Source organism: Morchella importuna (assembly GCF_003444635.1).
Source record: "Morchella importuna strain M04M26 chromosome Unknown Morimp01GS008, whole genome shotgun sequence".
Classification (NCBI taxonomy): Eukaryota; Fungi; Ascomycota; class Pezizomycetes; order Pezizales; family Morchellaceae; genus Morchella; species Morchella importuna.
Genome location: NW_025763405.1, coordinates 202,479 through 228,093, shown reverse-complemented (window position 1 = coordinate 228,093; position 25,615 = coordinate 202,479). Strand labels below are relative to the sequence as shown.

The window sequence follows — 25,615 nt, the reverse complement described above, 5'->3', positions numbered from 1 at the left end:
CTATACCCACACTCTCCACTACCCAAAGAGACTCAAGCTATCGTGAAGGACACAAATAAGAGGAGTTAAAATATATTATCCATGGCTCAAAAAGACTTTACAAAAGCGCATTACGCAAGACGGCCACATTTGCCCTACCGCTCTGCGGGCCACCAGCATCACATTGTTGGTTGTGACAAGTCCCGAAGTTGAAATCAAAAGAATTGTGGAACAGGACGAGGTATACCAAACACTTCCACAAGTCTGTCAGTGCTCTAACAATTACCTCGTTGAAGTTACCTCAATGCACAGCCGAAGTCATAACAGTTCCAAAGGATTGACCCTTCCCAGGAAACCGTACACATCAACTTGTACAACTAAGAATATATAAATATCCGATATCTACAACTCAGACACTAGGAATTAGCAGTCCAGATATCCTCCAATTTACCCAACTTACATACGTTGCTAGGCGTAAGATTCCGACTAGGGAAAAATGTTGGAGTTAATTTGGTGCTGGTTTCCCGAGAATTGAAACTGGAAGATGGGATTCTGGACATCATCATGAAGTTTGGAAAGCTGCACATTTTGGCGTCACTGCGGTCTAGTACATATCGCTAGCAGCCTACCTCCGCACACAATAAACTTCTTGGTTGAGAATTGGGTAAGGGTCTGGGGATCCTTCTTGCTGATGCTGGGAAATAGTGGAGTAGGTGACTAATACGGAGACCCAATTCAAGACAAAAAGGTCACTGTGAGAAAGGATGAACCTTGGTAATGTTAAGGAAAATGGCTAGTGCTAAGCGATAATTCTGTAGCGTTTAAACTGATGATATTGTAAACCGGATTCCCTTGACTTGATGGTTTTATGATACCCTCAAGTCTTCGCAGAATCAAGCCCTATTTATACATGTTGGAACCTATGCCAAGGCCCGCTTTCTAATACTAACTGACACAACGACAATAGAATAAGATAATGCTCCTGAAGATAACCCAGATAGAAAAGCGCCCCCGCATAGTTCCGTCCTCCATTCTAATTCCGACACGTAACCATGAAGCTTGCAATTGCCAGTCATCGGGCTGTACCATACTATCATCCTAGACCTACTTCCCTAAGTAGAACAGCCTACAGCCGTAAGCCCCGCTCCCCATTCTATTCCGGGTGAGACACCCAATGGTAAGCGTGCCGTCATAATAGTATAACACTAGTGTGGTAACACCGTGTGCCCCCACACTACCCGATACCTTTCTATGCTTGTCCTTGTTACCCGACCGTCCTCGCATCACAACCCGTCACTCGTATTCCTCATTGTCCTCAGCCTCTAGAACAGTGTTCCATAGTTCCTGTAACACTACTCCCTCTTCCTAGACGTCGCCCTCGACCGTTAAAACCCTTCTATGATAAAAACCCTGTGGGAAAAGTCATAGAGTAGGGAAAGGTATCGAGCTTAGTCTCGCCTGTTCCGTTGTCGTTTATGAGCCCGGTCATTATCGATCGCTGGGCCTTGACTTCGCGTATGGGGTCGTATGTTCAAGGTTGGCTGGAAGTTCTCGTCTGCCAATGCCTCCTGTCGCTCGGGTGTTGCCAGTCGCTTTCGTGCATTCTGTTTTCTGGTAGAATCCGGATCCTCACGGTAGGGTCGCAGCAGCATCTCGTGAAAGACGTCATGAACCTTCTATTCTACCGGAAGCTCAAGGCGGTAAGCCCGACTGCCCACCACTGCTGATACTGTAAATGGCCCTGTGAATTTATCCGACCACTTGGAGTATCCTCCTAGGTTCCGAGTATCCAGCAAGACTTTCTGACCAATAGTGAACCGCTGTACTGCTGGTCCTGGCTTTGACGCCATCCTGTCGAAAGTTTTCTGTAGCGTGTCTCTCGCTAACTCATGAGCCGTGATGATCTCATCCAAGTAGTTATTCCCAGTAGCATCTAGTCGTTCGATCTCTGCGTCCGTAGGCCAGTCCGTTCGGGGGTGGAAGCCATAGTTGCAGTAGAACGGCGATTGTCCTGTCGACGTGTGCTTCGCATTATTGTAGGCGGATTCGCAGATGGGTAACAGGTCCTTCCATTTCTTGCCTGTCCCTGCCGTATATGCCCGAATATAACCTTCCATATGTTGGTTGGTCCGTTCTGTTTGGCCGTCGGTTTGCGGGTGGAATGAAGTAGAGAGTCTCCTACGAATCCCCAATCTTTCCGTGATTGCCGTCCAAAATGCTGATACGAACTGTGTTCCTCTGTCAGAGACGATGCTTCTAGGAAGTCCGTGGAAACGGCAGACATCTTTGACAAATGCGTTAGTGGTCTTTTCCGCGTTAATTCCCGTCATTGGAATGAAGTGAGCCATTTTCGTAAAACGGTCCACGACTACCAATATGTTGCGGAATCCTGATTTCTCCTTAGGCATTTCTACTACGAAATCCATTGAGATATCAGTCCAAGGTGTGGTGGCTAACTCTAGGGGTTGAGGGAGTGACAAGTGTCTCCGACGTTGCTTGGCTCTCTGACATACATCGCAAGTCTTGACGAAGTTGGCTACATCGGTGGACATTCCTGGCCACCAGTAGTTCCTATCAATCAACTCAAGGGTTTTATCCCTTCCTAGGTGCCCCGCTACGGGTCGATCATGATGTTCCTCAATGACCTGCTTGACCTCATAGCCCGGTACTACCCATCGACCATCGTGGGTGGGCCATTCGAATCGGGACTCCATTCAGCGGCAGGCTCTACCTTTACGATAGCAGCCTCCGGTGGTCCAAAGATCTCCAGGTTTGAGTCAGGGAGGTGTTCATCCGGAACCATCCTCCGAACCCAACGTCTTTCCTGTTCATACCAACCCTGTAGTGGCTGAGGCAGCTCTACGCTCGGTATCTCGTACCACTGATCCAACTGATTCCATTCCTCTTCGGGTTGCCAATCACTTCAGGCCCAGTTTCTACGCTGGTCCGTGATTTTCTGACAAACTGTTCTGCACCGAGTAGCTGTTTTACGGGCTGCTCACGCATTACTCCCCCTTCCATTGCGAACTCCGGACGCCTGGTGAGTGCATCTGGCTTGCCGTTCTTTTCGCCTGGTCGGTAATGGATCTTGAAGCGGAAAGGTGCTCTCTTTTCGGCCCATCTGGCTTGTCTCCTCGACAACTTCTTGGTCGTTGTGAAATACTGCAGGTTTTGGTGATCCGAATGTATCTGGATACGGATGTCCGTCCCTTCCAGCCAATGTCTCCAAGTCAAGAGAGCAGAAACTATTGCGAGCATCTCCTTGTCGTAGATCTCATAGTTAACCTCTGCCTCGTTGAACTTGCGAGAGTGGTAAGCTACCGGATGTAGGATACCGTCCTCGAATACCTGGGAGAGTACTGCGGCCTCGGCCCAGTCACTCGCATCAGTCTCCACGATTGCTTCGCGGTGTTCGTCATAGTGTCGGAGTATTGGAGCAGACGTAAATCTCCTCTTGAGCTCATCGAACGCATCTTGCTGTTCCCTGCCCCATTTCCATACGGCACCTTTCTTCAGGTGATCGGTCATAGGTCTGCAAACCTCAGAGTATCGGTGGATGAACCGTCTTAGGAAATTGGCGAAACCGAGGAAGCATTGAAGTTCCTTGACCTTGGTTGGGACTAACCAACCTTCGATCGCCTGGACTTTTTTTGGTGATACTCGGTTCCCTTTTCCTGATAGTATAAATCGCAGGAATTCTACCTCCTGTTGATACCATTCCGTTTTCTCGAGGTTTCCGTATAGATGGTGTCGTCGCAGTCGCTCCAAAACTTCCCGTACAAGAGTCGTATGCTCTTCTCTAGTCTTCGAATACATTAAGATGTCATCCAAGTAGACTACTACGCCTTGATCTAGAAGATCCTTGAATATGGTATTGACCATGACCTGAAACGACGCAGGAGCGTTGGTCAAGCCAAAAGGCATTACCCTATATTCGAAAAGGCCGTATTTCGTTCGGAAAGCGGTTTCCCATTCTTCGCCCTTAGCAATCCTAATCAGATTATAGTCATTTTTCAGGTCTATCTTCGTGAAGTAGAGTGCTCCTTTCGTTGCGTCGGCCAGCTCGTTCATGAGTGGCAGTGGATAACGGTTCTTGATTGTGATTCCATTCAAACCACGAAAGTCGACACATAACCGAAGCTTACCATTAGCTTTCGGAACGAACAGGACGGGTGCCGCTGCTGGGCTAGTGGAGGGGACTACTTTGCCGGAGGGCAAGTTCTCGTCCAAATACTCCCGGAGTGCCTTATCTTCAGGTGGGGAGAGCGAATAGATCGGTCCCCACGGCGGCTGCTTTCCCTCCCATAAGAGGAATGGTATGATCCCATTCAGAGTGATCAGGTAGTCGAGCGGCTCCTTCCTTGGAGAATACGTCGGCAAATTCCTGAAACTCCACCGGTATAGCACTAACGAGAGCCTCGTTTACCGATGCTCTTGCCCAAAAGGGGTGTTGCTCGATCGTCATCTGCTTCTTGGGTGACGCCCTCAACAGCCTGATGACCAGCTCTTCTGGGTCTTGATCGTATATGTCTTCGACTGATACGAAGCATCCATGGACTATACAGTTGTTGCTATGGAAGCTGACACTGTTGCGTCCCCAATGGATGGTTGGTTGATGCTCCTTGAGCCATCGATGTGGTATGACGAGGTCTTCACCTGCAAACGAGCCAACCTCACAGGTAATAGCCCTATCTAGATGGTTGCCGATGCGGAGGGTAAGAGGTTGAGTGATGTGGGTGCCGGAGTTGGGCATAGGGTACCATCGGCCTGTCTGATGATGAGAGGCTTTGGTCGAGGTTGAGTGGGTATTTTCGCACGGTGGATACAGTCCCAGGACATGATCCAGTCCTCTGTGCCACTGTCTAAGAGTGCATTGACTGTTGCAACATGTTTGGTGCTAGTTGCGGGGTGGTCCCAAGAAATCTCGATCGCGAGACGGGTTTCTCGTGTGTTGGAAGACATGTTTGTATGTTGGTTTGGAAAAAGGTTGCTTATTGGTTTCTTGGATGTGGTTTTTCGTTGAGCGCGGGGTGAGGGGTTTATATAGAGAGTTCGAGTATTTGTTGATGAAAATCATGGGACAACACTTACGCGCCAGGCGTTTCGGGGTGTAACCCCATCCTCAGAGTGTGTGTAAAGAGAATTGAATTTCCGCGCGTGTAGCAAAACAAATGTAGAAAAATCCCATAGCCAACTGATAAGAATAACCATAATACATAAAAACCTTGTTTCAAATAATCAAAAGAAAGAAACCGTAACGCAGTATAAAAAACCCCGAAAAATAGAAATACCCAATCAATTTTGATCCTCCAAAGTTGTAATCCTTGCCCTAAATGTCTCATTCTGGGGGCCAATTTCCACTTCTTTTCACCCTCCCTTCCGTGGTTCTTTCCTCCGGAAGGATACCGTTTCCTCTTTAGGTCGGTTAACCTGACCCTACTCGTCGCCACGCAATCTTTCGCGAAGTGGTTATCTCTACCACAACGGAAACACTTTCCTTCCTTTTGCCACTTCGCTTTTTCGTCCTTGGTGACACCTAAGTCATCCGAGGCCTTGGAGTTGTGTGCTGGCGCGGAGAAAGTTTTCCGAGGTGCGGGGTTGCGCGATTTTCGCCGTTCCGACTTCTCCTCACGAGGTTTCACGACATCCTTGCCGCGTAAGATTTCTTTCCGGGCCTTCACCTCGTGATCCTTACGTCCGGCCTTCCTAACCCAGGCTAGCCATTCCGCGAAATCTTCTGGTTCCACGATCGCGTTCGAGAGGCGTTGTTCCAGCGAGGAGTTTATTCCTGTTAGGATCATGGATTTCATCACGATGGGTCCGACCTTCGCGTCCCATTCCAGATTCTGCATCTCGTTGATGTAGTCATCGATCATGCCATTTTGACGGAGCCTATCCATCTTCTGCTTGGCTTGTTCTTGACTTGTTCGATTGCCGTACTGAATCCGTAATTCGTTTTTGAAATTCTCCCATGTTCCGATGCTGGGGTCTACCGATAGTCGCTCCACGAAGTTTCGCCAGAATTTTGCCGCACTCCCGGTAAGTTCCAGGGATGCCCACAGGATCTTGGTTTGGTCGTCCCACCGGACTTTCCTCTGAAGTTCAATTAAGACTTCCATTTGGTCGATCCAGTGTCGTACGTCTTCGTCGGCTTTTCCGGAGAAGGGGATTTTTGCCTGTTTTGGCGTATCTCCCAGGGTGGCGCGAGGGGGTGCATGAGGTCTACCCCTTGCTGCCTGTTACGGCGTCTTCGCTCCTCCCGTCTTCTCTGCCTTCGTTCGCGTGCTCGACGATCGTCCTCTGAATCAGAGAAGCTGGATGAGTCTGAGGGGGATGGTTCTCGTGGTCTTGCGCGGTTTCCGCCATTGCCATTACTGCCATTGCCTCCCCTGCCTTCTTGTTCACTTTGCTGGCTCCTTGCCTCAGAGCGAGGGGGTACGGGAGGTTGGCTCCCTGATCCTTCCGGTCTCTCTCCGGAATTGCTGGGGGGATTCTGTGGAGGTTGGGGGGGTACTACGCCACCGCCTCCTGAGCCTTCGGGGGCCGCTGCCATTCTATTGGCTGCTACCCGCATCTGCTCAATGATCTCCTCCAGGTTCTTCTTTGTGCCTGCGAACTGGTCTTCCATCGCAGCTTGTTTGTCCCGCTCCATCCTTTCGAGGGTAGCTATAACCTCCGCGGGTATCTGCACAGGGCCATCTTTCGGGAGTTGTTGAACGAAGTTGGTCAGCGCATTTATGTGCTGATCCTGTCGCTCCTGCCTTTCCTGATGAGCCCTAGTAGCTTCCACGATCTGCCCAAGGACTTGGCCGAGGTTGCTGGTAGCGGCGGTGGATTCCGCTCGTAGCTGAGCCATGACCTGGTTGAGCTGATTGTCGCGTTCGGCTCTGTCCCCAGCGAAATTGGCGTGGAGGTCCTCGACGATCTTGTTGGTATACCCCTGCTGCTGCCGGGTGAGTTCCCTGAGTATGGGGATATCCCGCACGTGCATGCTGAGTTCCTCGATCCCGCGGCTGAGCTGTTGCACCACGGGGGCCCCTTGTCGCTGGACTTCTTGCCCAATAAGGTCGCCAAAAGGGTTCTCCACCCGCCGTTCCTCTACGTACATGTTGGTATCCTCGTCGTCGTCCATTACCCGAGACACCGAGGGCCTCTGAGTAGAGGATCTCTCTCTGATTGGGTGACGTATGGGGAGAACTCCCGGTGGTCTACCTGCCGCCTCCTCGCCTGCCCATAGGATTCTTCCTGCCTCGTCGATGCGAAGAGGGAGCCTATCGGCACATCTCTCTCTTTCCTGTGGCGCCTCTTCGCTTGGGTCTCCAAGATACCTCGATCTCTCAAGGCGATTGAACTCTCCATGTTGTAGTCTTCCTCCGACCGTTGCTGATGAGCCCTTGACATTGCTAAGTTGCTCGAGTTTGAGCTGTGGATGCCTTCTGCACCAGGGTTGAGCAATGAACCATGGGGCTGGATGAGCGAGTCCGAAAGACTGTTGGGAGAGAGTGATCTTGATTGGGAAGAGTTCTGGGTAGTTGAGGATTTCGGGATCGTGTTCCTCGAAGGTAGCGGTGGTTCCTGCTTCTGCGAAGAAACCTGAGTAGTGAAGGTATCCGCAGTATAGATGTTCGGCGCTTCCTCTTCGAACGATGAAGGATGTAGCGCAAAGGTAGTTGTTGATGGCTGCTGTTGCCACTCGGGGGTGCATATAGTACCTTGGTCTTTTCTAATAGACTAAGCGCTTATTCTTCTACTGAGAGCACGGTGACTATCCGCCACTAAGCAAAATACTCAGAGTATTGGTTTAAGCGAGTAGTTGTCTTATCAAGACTTTTTGGTAGTGTATGCGATAGGTAAAGAGTAAAGTTAGGGATAAGGTACAATATAGTGTTAAGGAAAATGGCTAGTGCTAAGCGATAATTCTGTAGCGTTTAAACTGATGATATTGTAAACCGGATTCCCTTGACTTGATGGTTTTATGATACCCTCAAGTCTTCGCAGAATCCTGCCCTATTTATACATGTTGGAACCTATGCCAAGGCCCGCTTTCTAATACTAACTGACACAACGACAATAGAATAAGATAATGCTCCCGAAGATAACCCAGATAGAAAAGCGCCCCCGCATAGTTCCGTCCTCCATTCTAATTCCGACACGTAACCATGAACCTTGCAATTGCCAGTCATCGGGCTGTACCATACTATCATCCTAGACCTACTTCCCTAAGTAGAACAGCCTACAGCCGTAAGCCCCGCTCCCCATTCTATTCCGGGTGAGACACCCAATGGTAAGCGTGCCGTCATAATAGTATAGTACTAGTGTGGTAACACCGCGTGCCCCCACACTACCTGATACCTTCCTATGCTTGTCCTTTCGTTACCCGACCGTCCTCGCATCACAACCCGTCACTCGTATTCCTCACTGTCTTAAGTCTTTAGAACAGTATTCCGTAGTTCCTATAACAGGTAAAGAACTAGGAAGTGTACTTAGGACTGGCATTTTCCTTTACCTCTTTCTTATGAAAAAGTATCGGTCACTCAGGCTGACCTCGGCCAGTGTGGACTGATATCGTGCTTATAATTGCGTGAGTTATTACACAACGTGTACTGTCTTCCAACACACAGGCTACAATATAACCAACAAACCGATTCGAATTGACCGGAAAGACAACCTGCCAATTCTTAATTTATTCTTGTACTGAGGGAGAGCGTGTGGGAACATTCCCCCCGTTTCGTCCAATGAAGGTACGGTACAGGGCATCAAGATATCAACGTAAAATTATTTCACCCCTTTCGTGGTATATTCATCACCTACAAACAGAGTGGGCTTTCTACGCTAACTATCATTTCCAGCCCCTCTACCACATCGATGCCACCTATCTCCAAGTAGCCCCTAAAGGCTGCTTGTTCTCAGCCGTCGCACCAAACCCGATGACCAAATCAGATGCCTTGCTGTTCTTTGCCATCACGTCCTACCGCACGCTGGCTCTCGCGCACCATATTATACACGCAATGGAGGCCGGCTATATACAGACATGTCGTAACACGGCACCTCATATACTTGGCCCCTGAAGTTGAACGCTCTGGTGCGGTCTGCAGCTGTTACATGTTGGATAGAGTTAGCCTGAATAAGCTATGGAGGGGGCTGAGATTGGTTTTACGTTGAGGAGTGTAGAGCTGCAGCTCGCTCTTTCAGTTCGCTTCTTGTGTGGTAGGACACATCTGTCGTAGTTGCACTCTTCGTACTCCTCATACTCCCCTAGTCCTCCTCGGGCCTCGCCCTCAGTGATGCTTGTATCCGCGGTTGCAGCGTAGTCAAATTCATCACCAGAGTGAGAGGAATTAAGTGGATTCTAAGCGTTGTCTCTTCTTGGAAGCAGCGCCGTCAGCAGGCACTACGGCAGTGTCGAATGTAGAGGGATCCAGAGCAGTGTCGACATCGACGACAGGGCAGCGACAGTGTGTCAATGTTTTGGTGGAGGGAAAGGCGTTTTAAGGGAAATTGGGCAACTTTATAGACGACTTTGCCAAGGAGTCAGGCCCCTGTCACACATGATTTTGAGTGTATATACATGGGGGGGATAGGTTTTGCCACTCGTGAGGGTTCACATCATTAACCAAGGCCATCGCTAATGAAATGAATCAACAGAGAGTATTCTACTATTATACCAGGAGCGTTAACCCAGGGTTGTCCGCACGTATATGCCAAACAATAGAGCCACCAAAAGTAAATTGTATTCCCCAACAGTTACAAGCCCGCTCTGATGCCATATACCGTTTGATTATATACCCCACCGAAATGTCTTGTTTGAGTACTCAACTATCTTGAGATCTAGATGAGGAACTCCAACGGCTACCAGGAAACACCGGAGACACTCATCCTTGTTGCGTTTAACATGCCTTTAACTGGTAAAGTCGTCAGTGGAGGTTTGGTAAAGTGTTGTTAATGGGACACGAATGGCTCTAACCCTCAGCCGTTCAGTTAATAGATCAAACAATGTGCTTCTCGAAACCTTTTGTATGGGAAACGTCAGATCCAATGCATTTCTATAGCTACTAGAAGAAATCAAATTGAAATTTTAACGTTCGGTGTGGGAATATGTTTATTATATAACCCCTCTTCAAATACCATCGTGTCGAGTGGGGAGTGGTAGACAGGGTTCCTGGATACAAATCAACTTCGATTCACAAGTCTGATAGGTTGGGAGCATGAGTTATAGGGAGTGACAGAAAGCTATTATATAATGCCATGTGAACAGTCTTCGTTATTACTTGAGAGAGGTCCTTGTGTCGTTATCATTTAAGTGAACTTGAATTAATTTCATTTTCTAACTGCATACCTTGTCTGATAAATAATCCAGGCAAATAGTTATCCAAAGTAACATGGCAACTGTAAAGAACCTCGTGACAGATCACAAGGATAATCCATAAAGAGATATTCCCTACAGGTTTCCTGAACACGTTTCGGCATCGCAATCTGTCTCAAACTACCCAAGAGAGTTGCTTCAGCGTTCCGAAACTTCCTTCCCTACGCAGTGACTTGCTGGTTGTACTGGTACTCTTCGCCTATCATGCGCACATGGTTAGCCAAACCTGTCTCAGTCGTTCATCAGTAAACTTACCTTCCATCTTAATGATATGGGGTTCCTCTATTAGGTATAGTCAGCTCACTTCCACAAGACAACCCATTCGGGGATTTAACCTTCTCTATTGATCATGACGATCTCGGCTCCTCGGGGTTTCCATCATATCCGATTCGGACGAGTAGTCGGGAGTCATGTCCATCCTATTTCTCACATTGACCTCCTCTACAAAATACTGTTATTTCAACTATATACATAAATTCTGTTCACAGCACCTTCTCACCTTCATACTCCTCCATTTGCGCTACTCGGCTTCGTTAACCAATTTCTCATTATATTCGACTTCCACCTCGTGCTCCGCGATCTCCACTTCAAGATTGTTGATGCGATACTCAACCGCGTCGGTTATACTGTCAAGATCAATCCTTACTCCTTTGAGCTCTTCAAGCCTGTGGAGTATGATCTTGAATAGTCCAGTCACTTGCATGGCTCCGTGGAACTGCAGAGTATCAATGTTTTCAATCTGGGCATTGATGGCCTACGCAACTTTCCCAATGGCTATGAAGCACTTCGTGAGCTGAGCCTGGTGATCGATGAGCTTGTATTGAATATGCGCCTTTCTCAGGGTATTGTACTCTAGGTACGTAGGGTCGGCCGTATTCTCATCCATCAGGTCGTAACTAACATAATGCTTGTGTTTGGCATTTCTAGAGGAAGGTTGGTAGCTATCAGTAGCTGATTCCATATAGTTATTGAATTTTGAAACCTACTTGGAGCTACTTGTATGGAGCATTTTGCTGATAAAGGTGGATTGGGTGAGTTTTAGATTCCGAAGGTTTGTGTGTAGGAATTATGATTTGGAGGAGTGCGGAGAGAAGAGGTTCTAGGTGGGTTACTATCGGCTCAGATGGAACTGAGAATCCTGGTTGCAGTCTTGACCGTGGCAGCCCAAATACATTTTGCACCAAACCCCAATACGGTGCTAGTGTCTGTTCTAGACGAAATCTCCGCCAACATTGCCAACACCCACCAGCGATATTTCCAGGTCGCCACCTGGCCATTAAGGAGTCCAATCACCCGACCTCTGGAGATATCCATTCTTGTATAGATGTGCGATATAGTGATATATACATTCAAAGGCACATTCATCCTCATCAACCTATATTTATATAATAACCACACACAATTCCATACCTCTCTCGTGATCAGCTTCCACTATATATATACGGGTTTCCTCCTTAGAGGAAGTCTCCTTAAGCGGCCGTACACTGTGCGCCAGCTCTTCCATATCCTTGTAACCGTTTTAATTCTTCTTCCTTACCCCATAGAACCCCTGGTCGAATGGGTACGCACCGACCATTATAAGTACCAAGGAAAGCAATAGGATGCACCTTCACTGACTCCCGTCTGCACAGTAGAGAGATGGTTAGCCGGATTCTTCTGGTTCGACCACGAAGTGGTTCAGTCAATACGTTTTACCGGAAGGTACATTCATTCCCGTATCTCCTACATCTTATTTGGTCCATTTTACTGATTCCAGTCAGTGGATTATAATTCACAATATTTATGGACCATTGCTAACTACGTGAACACAATATCGAAGAGAAGCCCTATAGGTCTAAGAACAGGATGCCAAAATCAAATCTTTCTACATACAGTTGACCTGTAGTCGCAGCTAAACTTGGTGTGTTTCATTCTAATATCTTGAGACTTGCCAGATTCCACGGACTCCAGTCAGAGAAGACCTACAATCAAGGGGGTATTTCTGAATTCCCTGATGAGGGGGTCACTCAGTAAGCTCCATAACTAAACTTGTTCCAGTGTAAGTGGGAATAAGAGCAGCTTGCATCACAAGTGTGGATTCACTATCTTTGAATTTCTGGGTTCAACTTTGACTTATGGAGGTTAGAAGTTACAGGTTTGGCATCCCGGGGCTTTAAAGCACTAACGACCACAAATGCGTTGGCAACAATATTTACATCTGGAAGGTGTTAGGATCCGGAGCTGTGGTGTTGTCTTGTAATTGTTATTATGATGATGTATTTAAGAAACTTTGTGACAAGCGAAAAAGAGATGTGCGTTTTAGATTTTCACAATTGGTGGAGGAAAAGCTATCGAGACTTTAATTCCTCTACACTATGGTACAAAATATGTGTACTAGCGTTTAACCCAAACATCTCAATTGCGCAACTTAATCAAACAGGGGGCACGGTAAACCTCGGAGCTTTTTTAAACTTGAAGGTGTTTATCATTTTCACATTTATTTAACATAAACCTGGATCTGGGCTGCTTAATTAACTTAAACATGCCTGAGTTGGCATCTCTAAAATCAAACTTCCATGAGTTTAGTTTACACTGAACCTTAGTATCTTTTACATATATTAATCCTATCAAACCTAAATACCTTTACCTCAAACACCCTAGTGTTTCGTTTACTTTAAACCCCTATAGTACCTGCCTCCCTACCTAGACCCCTACCTCCTAACTTACCATAAATTAGCACCAAATTGATGCCTAAATTGATGCCCAAATCCTTAGGTAATTGCACCAAGTCGACGCTCAAACCTTAGCCCAAATATACGCCCAAAGCGACGACTGACAGTGCATCGAATCAATGTCAAATAAACTCCTGATTGGTGTGTGGGCAGGTAGGTAGGGAGTCAGGTACGGAGGTAAGCAGGCAGCAGCTGGTCGGAGGGAGATATAAGCGGGGTACTGAGTATGTAGCCGGGTAGGTGGTAAATGAAGCAGCTAGGTACATTTAGGTGGAGTGTGGGTTACTCTGTACATTTGATGCTAGTGCAGTGGCATCAAGGTGGACATTGGAGAGAAAAGGTCAGAGGTTTGACTGCTAGCACCGTCGAACTTCCACTAGTAAGTATGGAATAAGAGTGCTTCTAGCAAGGGGAAGACTGGGTATGGTATGAATATCGTCAGCGGAGGCTACAAGCCAGGCACAATGTACTAGACGCAGTCACCATTTTATTTTTTACTCTAGATTTCTGCTTGCTGCATTAGCTGAACCCAGATGAGTTCAACTCCCTAGCATATACGTTTAAAAATTGTTTTCTATAAACTAGTTTAAACTCTGTAGGTTAAATTTAAACAATTCGTAAACGTATATGGTACAAGTTGAATTCACCTCGCTTGGACTGGAACTGTTAGAAGCTTACCTATAGCTATGGAGAGTACACAGTTTATCATTGCTAGCCCTTGAGTTTACCCTAAATTGGAGATGGCTGTTTAACTCAAATCCCACTGTTTTGTACCACAGGGGATGGGGAGGTTCTGGAGCGCAGAGAGGAGGGGAGAGGTATCTTTATACGTAGAGAAATAAGGTTAATTTTTAACTAAAATCTACCATCAATTAGTAGAAATGACGAAATAACCCCGGTAAATGACGATATCATCGATTATTATACGCTAGGGCCGGGGAGAAAAAGCTATGAGGGTTTCAATATTCTTTCAGCGAATATATACGCAAATTCCTTCCCGAGGACCGCCGTACAGAACAGGCAGATTTCGACATGATTTCAGGGAGTCAAATAGACTGTGATGCTGCTGCAGGATTTGGGAATTATATTATCATTACACTACACATAGCAGTATCAACATCTCCGATCAACCGCTCTGTGCACCAGGGAATACAAACTGTGAAAGCTGAGAAAACAAAGGAAAGAAAGAAAAACTATACTTAGTTGGGCGGATAGATAATGAAAGGTAGTAGGGAAGTATGGTATAGTTTAATTTCAAAGGTTCTAGTTACTGCTCACCAGAAGAGAATATGTTTTTTATTGGAGACATAACTTCGTATTCCATTCGTGATTAATGATAAACATAAGAAGCACCCAATGAAAATACATGCTATTAGAAGGATGACTCCTATACCGCTTCCCGAACTGGTTTGAAGTTTATAGCGCCTCTCAAGGTACGTGGCGGCAAGGATTAGAATTCTCCTCAGCCTGCGATTCCGACCACTACTATCCCTCCTAGTCGACCTCCTCCACCTTCACGCCATGGTCGTACTGATAGTCTTCGTCTAGCACAAATTCTCAGGTCGATTTCCCCAAGGCGATTATGAGCCGATCTTACCTTCTTCCTTGATCATCTGGTTGTCCCTGGGAATCTCTATCTCCTCTGATTTGATCGAGGGGGAGGCGTCCGTGTGATCGCTTGCTCTTCGTTGATTTGGTCTATAACATGTTATGAGCCCGATTCTCTCAGGACTACGCATAGGACATTCTTACCATCATATTCCTTCATCTGGTCGGCCTCAGCCTCATCAACTAGTCTCTCGTTATAGTCTACTTCAAGCTCGATCTCCGCGAGCGCAGCCTTGAGACTCTTCACAAGTAAGGCCGTCTCATTCATGATGGGGGCAGAGTTTGATTTCACTCGTTTGAGCTCCTCGAGCCTATAGAGCATCGTCTTGAAAGGTGCAGTCCCCTCAGTGTCCCCGTTGTACTGGACCTTATCGATGGTTGCGATCTGGGTGCGGATGGCGTCTTCCGCCTTGTGGTTATTTGTGATACAGACCGCGAGCTCATCTTCGCGACTGATGACAGCGTAGTGGAGCTGGTACTTGCGGCACGTGAGGTACTCGAGGTACATCGGATCGGCAGTATGTTCATCCATAAGGTCATAGTTTACGACAATGCTAGTGTTCGGCATCCCTGGTGAAGAAAGTGGGTTGGTAAGTATATCTACACATTGAATAGTATAAGGCAGAAACCTACTGAGAATGAAGGAAACTGCGAATCTAAAGGTGAGTTATTGTGGTGATTTTGTTTGGATATCGAGGATGTGAGAGCATCTGTTGAAGGGATTAAGAAGCACGAGGTTCTAGTTAGGGTTGCTACGGGCTCAAATGGAATTGGGAGCCGTGGCGGCAGTTGTTACCGTGGCAGCGCAAATACATTTTGCACTAGACCCCGATACGGTACTAGCGTCTGTTATGGCCGACCTTTTTTTGGCCATTGTTCATTAGATATCTTTGCTGCTCTCCATGTGGGCGTGGAGGGAGACAGCTCGACGTACTATGATTTCCATTTCTCTATTGCTATTATGGAGGTAATATATAAGCACATACGTCCAAATCGCAGTTCAGCTCACTCAAAGTATACGAGAGCAGCTCAAAATCTTAAGCCTCCTTTGTTATGATCAGCGTCCACGACATATATACAGATTTCTTCCTAGAGGAAACCTCCCCGCACAGCCGCAAGATGCAAACAACATCTTTCAAATCCTTGCCCATCCTTCTTACATACTGCATAGAACCCTTTGGTGCGATGGCAAATTCACAGACTGCTAATATATAACTAGTTTAACTGCTAAGGTAAGCAACAGGATGCACCTTCATGAAACGCCTCACTCCAGTCAGTGCAGTGCAAGAGAGATTGTGAGGATTGTTCTACCTTGATTATGAAGTGGTTTACTTTACTCAATAGCTTTTACCGGAAAGTGTGATTATTCCTCTACGTCTTTTAATCCCCGATCGATGAAGGGGTTGCTCAGCACCCATGACTGGACTTGTTTCAGTGTCAACTGAACAAGGCCAGCTTCTGCCACATGCCCAAACCCTCTATCTTCGCATTTCTGGGATTGACTTTGCCATTATGAAACATTTCTCCTTTAGCCTTCCAGTCCGTTTCCTAAGCTCCCGCTGTCTTTACCGGCTTTGATTCTCGCAGGAAAGGTCAGTCCTCCGGTTAGCTCCCGATCACTCACGCGCAGCCCACCACGGGGACATGGATAATCGCGTACTAAATAGATGGTTTTAATGCTTAGTTACCTCGCGAATTCGAAGCACGCTCAAGGAGGTTTGGCATCATGGGATATCACTCGCTTTGTGGCAGGTGCTGGAATGTTTTTGAAAGCCACGCTGTGGTGCTTAGCGTTCGGGATGTGGGCATTGCAGTTACTAAAATGACAACATTCATCCTAAGGGCAATTAATGTACCCAGGTATTGATTTGTATCTATATGCTGGACTCATCACTCCTACGCAAGTTGGCTATATCACCATCCATGCCCCTTTCGGGTAAAGCGACCCGAAAGATCTGCAGTAAGGTTTGAAAGCACAAGTTACATGGTAGACCTATAGTGTACTTCTCTTTAGTAGAGCTCATGTCATAAATAGATCTCATATCATAAATAGATCTCATATATATATACATAATTTAAGGTATTGCTGAAAATACCTAATCCGGAAATGAAATCTATTCAGTTTGTGGTCAGAATTCACGACTCTTGAAGGCCACGGGAGCACAAGGGACCCCCCACGAGCCAGAACACAAGTTTCGGGGTAATTATATAGTTCTAAATTCATGCTCTACAGGCCGGCTCTTACACGGCATGCTCTTATATATATTCATCTTCGCGGGTTTACGTAATGAGTTATTAATGAATACTAGTCCATTCTTTCAGAACTCAAATGTTCGCAGCTGCTAAAAAACAGCACCGCAATACATAAGGCCCCTAAGTCCAGATACAGGATATCAGGGTGCATAGTAGCTCGACTATATTTTCTCTCTCTTTATTTAGTCTCTAAAACTATTAATTACTTAAAATATCTCCATTGTGTACTCAAAAACTCAAATATCTCCGCACCAGCGCTTCTTTTACCCGGGGGAGCGGCTAACTCCGTATTCTTTCTCCGCCTGGTCCTCAGGGTTGAAATATATCTATTGTTCGCGTCCTCCCTTAGTGAGCCCGAGCTAGACATACGTTCGATCCCACCACTTGTAATTGAACATGTAGGACTATACTGTAGGTACCACAGGTCACAAGGATCGGGATGAGGATAAGGAGGTGCTTCATCCTCCCAAACCAGAGGTTTCTCTTTCTGTACTTGTGGTGTTTGTGTACTCGATTCTGGGGGTAGCCCGTGAAACGAAGAAGAGAATCCCCTCCAAAGCGTGGGAGAGCCCTGTGAGGAGTTGTCTCATAGGGATAGTCAGATGTCGTTCACAATTCACAATTTTACCTCATGCCGAGGTATTGGAGTATTTTTTGCAATTCTCTGTGTCCTACTATAATATTCTAATCCCTTCAGACACCACCACCCACCCCTCGCCCCCGCGGATGAGCAGGAACCCTCCATATCCCTAGACCACCCATATCCAGGTCTTTAGGAAATGGATAGAAGGTCAGGGAAGGCTTGCTTTTAGTCCAGGGGCTAGTAACGTTGAGTCTGGCTATTTAGATTCATAGACGTGATGGGTTGAAGGTCTGGGGAGGTGGGCTGGAGTTAATAGCTGCAAAGTGGATGCACCGAAGGTCATAATAACCAACTATAAAATAAGGATTGGGGATCTAGTTGATGTATTGGTGGTTATTGGTCCTCACATTACTTGTAAGAAAGAAATTATTGAAGAGAAAGAGGATCTCAGAAGAACCATTGCTATTGAGCATGCTGCTGGTATCATATTGGGTTGGGCTGGGAGCCATGTGGTACATCGACTCTGGTACGATTAGGATAAGTTATCCTTTTTTTTATGTGTAGTAAATAACAATTTCTGCATGATTGGGGTGGAAATGATAACTTGTAGGACAGACAGGATATCGTGAGGAACTAAACCCAGGCACTCAGCCCAGGAGGGATAAGCTATCCAGGCTGTCACGGTATCTCAGCTAGAAGGATATACTAGCGATTATCACGAACCTTTACAGCTTCATTATACAAATATCTTCGGATTAAGAAATCATCAATCAGCTATATCAGCATCACCTTCAAACCATCTCCTTCAGAGCTAGGGTCTCAAAAGTTGGGAAATACTATTGTTTAAAGGTTGAGATGCACATCATTCTGGCGAGACCGGGTCTCATGCGTAGTGCAGTACGACATCACTGACAGCTTCATGATAGCGGTGCCGGTGATGGCGGTGATGACCTCCGCCTGCCAGCTGCTGTGAGTGTTCCCAGTCACTCTAAACGTCACAGTTCTCGACCCCTCCAGACCCTGCCCCCCCCCCTTTTCTCCAGCCGCGTAGCATCCACAGACAGAGGATAACTCACCAGATTTGTAGGATAGCATTACCGTAATAGTGTAATAAGTACCTCTGTTACCCTAAATAAAGGTAAAATATACCCTTTTCTACCAATTCGTCACCACCAAACGGTTATCCTGACTACTTATCTATTCCGTTTTTGTACCACAGGGGAGGCACTCGAAGAATGGCTCAGCGAATCCTTTATAATTTACAAAAGCAGATTTACCACTCCCGATACCAGGTGTTCTGTTTATCCATCATAATCCTCCCCCCTTTTCCGTTTTGGTTTACCGGTTCTTGCCACGAGGTTCACGCAGATCCAGGGCAGACTTGAAGAAACGTGCGAGTAGACCCAGCTCGCCTCATCTCCCTCCATGAGCCTCTTGAGCGCGTCTATCTCCCATAAGATCATAGGTTGAGTCCTCCGCAGTTCGTGAACCGTATCCGCGGCCCCAAGTTCTATGACTGTGAGATCGATGGTTTTACTGATATGCATTTTCGTCTGAATCGTGCGTAGCTGGTATACCTCCGGGGCGGTCTCTGTATCGATGAGGCATTCGAAGTCTTCTGGAGCTTTGGGGTGGGCGCGGAGATCCTCGCTGGCACGGCATGTGAGCACCGCCTTGTTGTTCCGAGGCTTGCGCTCGAGGGTGCCTAGGTGGTAGGCAGCGTTGACGATGTAGGCGGGGGTCGGATACATAGTTACTACGCAAGTCTCGGTAAGTAATCTAGTTGTTGTATAATAGAGGTGGGCATTTGATACTTACCTCTTCGCTTGATAATTGAAGAGGGAAAATGTGATAGGTTGTTGTGTTTTTTTGTTTTTGAAGGTGTGAATGGTGGAGATTTTGGAAGAGAAGATCGGGTGGAACTCAACCTCGCACAGGGTAGACGGTGGTAACGTCACATGACCATGCACGGCACAATTATCATACGCGCGGTTTGCACCACCCCTCAACTCAATTAATTCAGCGGTCCTGGGCTTCAAAAAAGTCAGGAAAGGTCAGTCCTCGTGACTCTTAGGGTTAGCCAGGCGAGGATATCCCATATACGGGAATTTTGGCCGGACTACCTCCGACTTCTGGGGCCATCAATTTTAGGTTCGTAGAATATGGGTCCAGCACACATAACAAACGACATCATTTGACGAAAGGAAAAAATACAATTAACATAGTACATCACTGACCCACCAGCTTTCCTCACGCCATTTGGATTCATAGGCGGTTTTCAGCCGTTGCAAAGCATGAGGGTATTGTCCACTATCCCACGATAAGCGATATGCATGTCTTTCACGATGCTACTGCAAGAAATCATTATTCATAGATTTTACTGTAGGAAATTACTATCAATTAGTCCCGCACCCGGCCGGAACAAGCGAGACTGGGTATATATATCACGTCCGGGCTAAGGCCACGCGGCAACGAGCTTCAACTATATTCTCTGAGGATACATCAAGATTGATGTAGAGAGTAGGCTTCAGAAACCACGACAAATGTGTAACTTCCAAATATTACATAGTTCAGAAATCATACTCAGTTGTCAAGGCAATCATGACAAAATGTGAAAATTCAGAGAGTTGAATTGCTTGTCTAATATTATAGTATACCTGTTACAGGAACTACGGAACACTGTCCTAGGGGCTTAGGACAATGAGGAATACGAGTGACGGGTTGTGATGCGAGGACGGTCGGGTAACAAGGACAAGCATAGAAAGGTATCGGGTAATGTGGGGGCACGCGGTGTTACCACACTAGTACTATACTAGCATGACGGCACGCTTACTATTGGGTGTCTCACCCGGAATAGAATAGGGAGCGGGGCTTACGGCTGCAGGCTGTTCTACTTAGGGAAGTAGGTCCAGTATTAGTATGATACAGCCTGATGACTGGCAATTGCAAGGTTCGGGGTTACGTGTCGGAATTAGAATGGAGGACGGGACTATGCGGGGGCGCTTTTCTATCTGGGTTATCTTCGGGAGCGTTATCTTATTCTATTATCGTTGTATCAGTTAGTATTAGAAAGCGGGCCTTGGCATAGGTTCCAACATGTATAAATAGGGCTTGATTCTGCGAAGACTTGAGGGTATCATCAACCATCAAGTCAGGAATCCGAAAGGAATAGGGGACTACAGAACAGCGACTCGCTAAGACCTGTAGAGACCGCCGATTTCTGAGTAACATCCGTTTGATGAGTTGCAAGTTGGACCTGGCGGGTTTCTTAGCGAGGTATTTACTACCTACTCTACGCTATTGGAAACACTAGAGATCCTTGAAATACTTGAAGAGCAAAGCCAGATTTTATTTCTTAAGTACGCTTTACATAGTTACTGTTGTAATCGGCGGTAATTTTTTCAAATGTATGGCTTATAGGAATGAAACACTATATTGTACCTTATCCCTAACTTTACTCTTTACCTATCGCATACCCTACCAAAGTCTCGATAAGACAACTACTCGCTTAAACCCATACTCTGAGTATTTTGCTTAGTGGCGGATAGTCACCGTGCTCTCAGTAGAAGAATAAGCGCTTAGTCTATTAGAAAGACCAAGGTACTATATGCACCCACGAGTGGCAACAGCAGCCATTGATAACTACCTTTGCGCTACATCCTTCATTGTACGAAGAGGAAGCGCCGAACATCTGTACTGCGGATACCTCCACTACACAGGTTTCTTCGCAGAAGCAGGAACTACCGCTACTTTCGAGGAACACGACCCCAAAATCCTCAACTACCCAGAACTCTTCCCGATCAAGATCATTCTCTCCCAACGATCTTTCGGACTTACTCATCCAGCCCCCTGGTTCATTGCTCAACCCTGGTGCAGAAGGCATCCACAGCTCAAACTCGAGCAACTTAGCAATGTCAAGGGCTCATCAGCAACGGTCGGAGGAAGACTACAACATGGAGAGTTCAATCGCCTTGAGAGATCGAGGTATATTGGAAACCCAGGCGAAGAGACGCCACAGGAAAGAGAGAGATGTGCCGATAGGCTCCCTCTTCGCATCGACGAGGCAGGAAGAATCATATGGGCAGGTGAGGAGGCGGCAGGCAGACCACAGGGAGTTCTCCCCATACGTCACCCCCATCAGAGAGAGATCCTCTACTCAGAGGCCCTCGGTGCCTCGGGTAATGGACGACGACGAGGATACCAACATGGACGTAGAGGAACCGCGGGTGGAGAATCCCCTCGGCGACCTCATTGGGCAAGAAGTCCAGCGGCAAGGGGCCCCAGTGGTGCAGCAACTCAGCCGTGGGATCGAGGAACTGAGCATGCACGTGCGGGATATCTCCATACTCAGGGAACTCACCCGGCAGCAGCAGGAGTATACCAACAAGGTCGTCGAGGACCTCCACACCAAGTTCGCTGGAGACAGAGCCGAGCGAGACAATCAGCTCAACCAAGTCATGGCTCAGCTACGAGCGGAATCCACCGCCGCTACCAGCACCCTCGGTCAAGTCCTCGGGCAGATCGTCGAAGCAACTAGGGCGCATCAGGAAAGGCAGGAGCGACAGGATCAGCACATAAATGCGCTGACCAACTTCGTTCAACAACTCCCGAAAGATGGCCCTGTGCAGATACCCGCGGAGGTTATGGCTGCCCTCGAAAGGATGGAACGGGACAGACAAGCTGCGATAGAAGACCAGTTCGCAGGTACAAAGAAAAACCTAGAGGAGATTATTGAGCAGATGCTGGTAGCAGCCAATAGAACGGCAGCAGCCCCCGAAGGCTCAGGAGGCGGAGGCGTAGTACCCCCCCAACCTCCACAGAACCCCCCTAGCAATTCCGGAGAAAGACCGGAAGGATCAGGGAGCCAACCTCCCGTACCCCCTCGCTCTGAGGTAAGGAGCCAACGAAGCGAGCAAGGAGGCAACGGAGGTAACGGCAACAACGGCAATGTCGGAAATCGCGCAAGACCACGAGATCCATCCCCCTCAGACTCATCCAGCTCCTCTGATTCAGAGGACGATCGTCGAGCACGCAAACGAAGGCAGAGAAGACGGGAGGAGAGAAACCGCCGTAATAGGCAGCAAGAGGTAGACCTCATGCACCCCCCTCGCGCCACCCTGGGAGATACGCCAAAACAGGCAAAAATCCCCTTCTCCGGAAAAGCCGACGAAGACGTACGACACTGGATCGACCAAATGGAAGTCTTAATTGAACTTCAGAGGAAAGTCCGGTGGGACGACCAAACCAAGATCCTGTGGGCATCCCTGGAACTTACTGGGAGTGCGGCAAAATTCTGGCGAAACTTCGTGGAGCGACTATCAGTAGACCCCAGCATCGGGACATGGGAAAATTTCAAAAACGAATTACGGATTCAATACGGCAATCGGACCAGTCAGGAACAGGCCAAGCAGAAGATGGATAAGCTCCGTCAAACTGGCATGATCGATGACTACATCAACGAGATGCAGAATCTGGAATGGGACGCGAAGGTCGGACCCATCGTAATGAAATCCATGATCCTAACAGGAATAAACTCCTCGCTGGAACAACGCCTCTCAAACGCGATCGAGGAACCAGAAGATTTCGCGGAATGGCTAGCCTGGGTTAGGAAGGTCGGACGAAAGTATCACGAGGTGAAGGCCCGAAAGGAAATCTTACGTGGCAAGGATGTCGTGAAACCTCGTGAAGAAAAGTCGGAACGGCGAAAATCGCGCAACTCCGCACCTCGGAAAACTTTCTCCATGCCAACACACAACTCCAAGGCATCGGATGACTTAGCTGTCACCAAGGACGAAAAAGAGAAGTGGCAAAAGGGAGGAAAGTGTTTCCGTTGTGGTAGAGATAACCACTTCGCGAAAGATTGCGTGGCGACGAGTAAGGTCAGGTTAACCGACCTGAAGAGGAAACGGTATCCTTCCGGAGGAAAGGACCACGGAAGGGAGGGTGAGAAGAAGCGGAAATTAGGCCCCCAGAATGAGGCATTTAGGGCAAGGATTACAACTTTGGAGGATCAAAATTGATTGGTTATTTCTAATTTTTCCGTATCTCATGTTGCGTTACGGGTTCTTTCTATTTTGGGTTATGGAAACCAGGATTTTATGTATTATGGTTATTCTTATCGGTTGGCTACGGGATCTTTTATATTTGTTTTCTACACGCGCGGAAATTCAATTCTCTTTACACACACTCTGAGGACGGGGTTACACCCCGAAAAACGCCGGGTGCGTAAGTGTTATACCATGACTTTCATCAAACACTCGAACTCTCTATATAAACCCCCTCACCCCGCGCTCAACGACGAAAAAATCATCGAAAACCACACCTAAGAAACCAATACAAACCCTTTATCAGACCAACATACAAACATGTCTTCCAACACACAAGAAACTCGTCTCGAGATCGAGATCTCTTGGGACCACCCCGCAACTAGCACCAAACATGTCGCAACAGTCAACGCACTCTTAGACAGTGGTACAGAGGACTGGATAATGTCCTGGGACTGCATCCACCGTGCAAAAATACCCACTCAAACTCGACCAAAGCCTCTCATCATCAGACAGGCCGACGGTACCCCTATGCCCAATTCCGGCACCCACATCACTCAACCCCTTACCCTCCGCATCGGCAACCATCTAGACAGGGCTATCACCTGTGAGGTTGGCTCGTTTGCAGGAGAAGACCTCGTTGTACCACATCGATGGCTCAAGGAGCATCAACCAACCATCCAGTGGGGACGCAACAGTGTCAGCTTCCATAGCAACAACTGCATAGTCAATGGATGCTTCGTATCAGTCGAGGACATATACGACCAAGACCCAGAAGAGCTGGTCATCAGGCTGTTGAGGGCGTCACCCAAGAAGCAGATGAGGATCGAGCAACACCCCTTTTGGGCAAGAGCATCGGTAAACGAGGCTCTCGTTAGTCCTATACCGGTGGAGGTTCAGGAATACGCCGACGTGTTCTCCAAGGAAGGAGCCGCTCGACTACCTGACCACTCTGAATGGGATCATACCATTCCTCTTATGGAAGGAAAGCAGCCGCCGTGGGGACCGATCTATTCGCTCTCCCCACCTGAAGACAAGGCACTCCGGGAATATTTGGACGAACATCTGCCCTCCGGCAAAGTAGTCCCCTCCACCAGCCCAGCAGCGGCACCCGTCCTGTTCGTTCCGAAAGCAAATGGTAAGCTTCGGTTATGTGTCGACTTTCGCGGCTTGAATGGAATCACGATCAAGAACCGCTAATCACTGCCGCTTATGAATGAGCTGGCCGACGCAACGAAAGGAGCACTCTACTTCACGAAAATAGACCTGAAAAATGGCTATAATCTGATTAGGATTGCTAAGGGCGAAGAATGGAAAACCGCTTTCCGAACGAAATACGGCCTCTTCGAATATAGGGTAATGCCTTTTGGCTTGACCAACGCTCCTGCGTCGTTTCAGGCCGCGGTCAATACCATATTCAAGGATCTTCTAGATCAAGGCGTAGTAGTCTACTTGGATGGCATTTTAATGTATTCGAAGACTAGAGAAGAGCATACGACTCTTGTACGAGAAGTTTAGGAGCGACTGCGACGACACCATCTATACGGAAACCTCGAGAAAACGGAATGGTATCAACAGGAGGTAGAATTCCTGGGATTTATACTATCAGGAAAAGGGAACCGAGTATCACCTAAAAAGGTTCAGGCAATCGAAGGTTGGTTAGCCCCAACCAAAGTCAAGGAACTTCAGTGTTTCCTCGGATTCGCCAATTTCCTGAGACGGTTTATCCACCGATACTCTGAGGTTTGCAGACCTATGACAGATCTCCTGAAGAAAGGTTCCGTATGGAAATGGGGCAGGGAACAGCAGGATGCATTCAACGAGCTCAAGAGGAGATTTACGTCTGCTCCAATACTCCGACACTATGACGAACACCGCGAAGCAATCGTGGAGACTGATGCGAGTGACTGGGCCGAGGCCGCAGTACTCTCCCAGGTGTTCGAGGACGGTATCCTACATCCGGTAGCTTACCACTCTCGCAAGTTCAACGAGGCAAAGGTCAACTATGAGATCTACGACAAGGAGATGCTCGCAATAGTTTCTGCCCTCTTAACTTGGAGACATTGGCTGGAAG

General features: G+C 47.5%; 3 protein-coding genes across 3 annotated transcripts; all 3 read right to left on the bottom strand.

Annotated features, from left to right (window-relative positions):
• Positions 1 to 10,862: 10,862 nt before the first annotated feature.
• On the bottom strand, positions 10,863 to 11,351 carry LAJ45_03574 (uncharacterized protein; the record flags this gene model as incomplete). Its single annotated transcript, XM_046113159.1, has 3 exons — positions 10,863 to 11,007; positions 11,101 to 11,265; positions 11,329 to 11,351. The coding sequence occupies 3 exons, from the start codon at positions 11,349 to 11,351 to the stop codon at positions 10,863 to 10,865; spliced, it is 333 nt and encodes a 110-aa protein (XP_045973452.1).
• Positions 11,352 to 14,686: 3,335 nt separating this feature from the next.
• LAJ45_03573 (uncharacterized protein) lies at positions 14,687 to 15,229 on the bottom strand (the record flags this gene model as incomplete). Its single annotated transcript, XM_046113158.1, has 2 exons — positions 14,687 to 14,751; positions 14,806 to 15,229. 2 exons carry the CDS (start codon positions 15,227 to 15,229, stop codon positions 14,687 to 14,689), a joined length of 489 nt encoding a protein of 162 aa, XP_045973451.1.
• Positions 15,230 to 18,798: 3,569 nt separating this feature from the next.
• On the bottom strand, positions 18,799 to 19,248 carry LAJ45_03572 (uncharacterized protein; the record flags this gene model as incomplete). Its single annotated transcript, XM_046113157.1, has 1 exon — positions 18,799 to 19,248. One exon carries the CDS (start codon positions 19,246 to 19,248, stop codon positions 18,799 to 18,801), a length of 450 nt encoding a protein of 149 aa, XP_045973450.1.
• Positions 19,249 to 25,615: the final 6,367 nt, after the last annotated feature.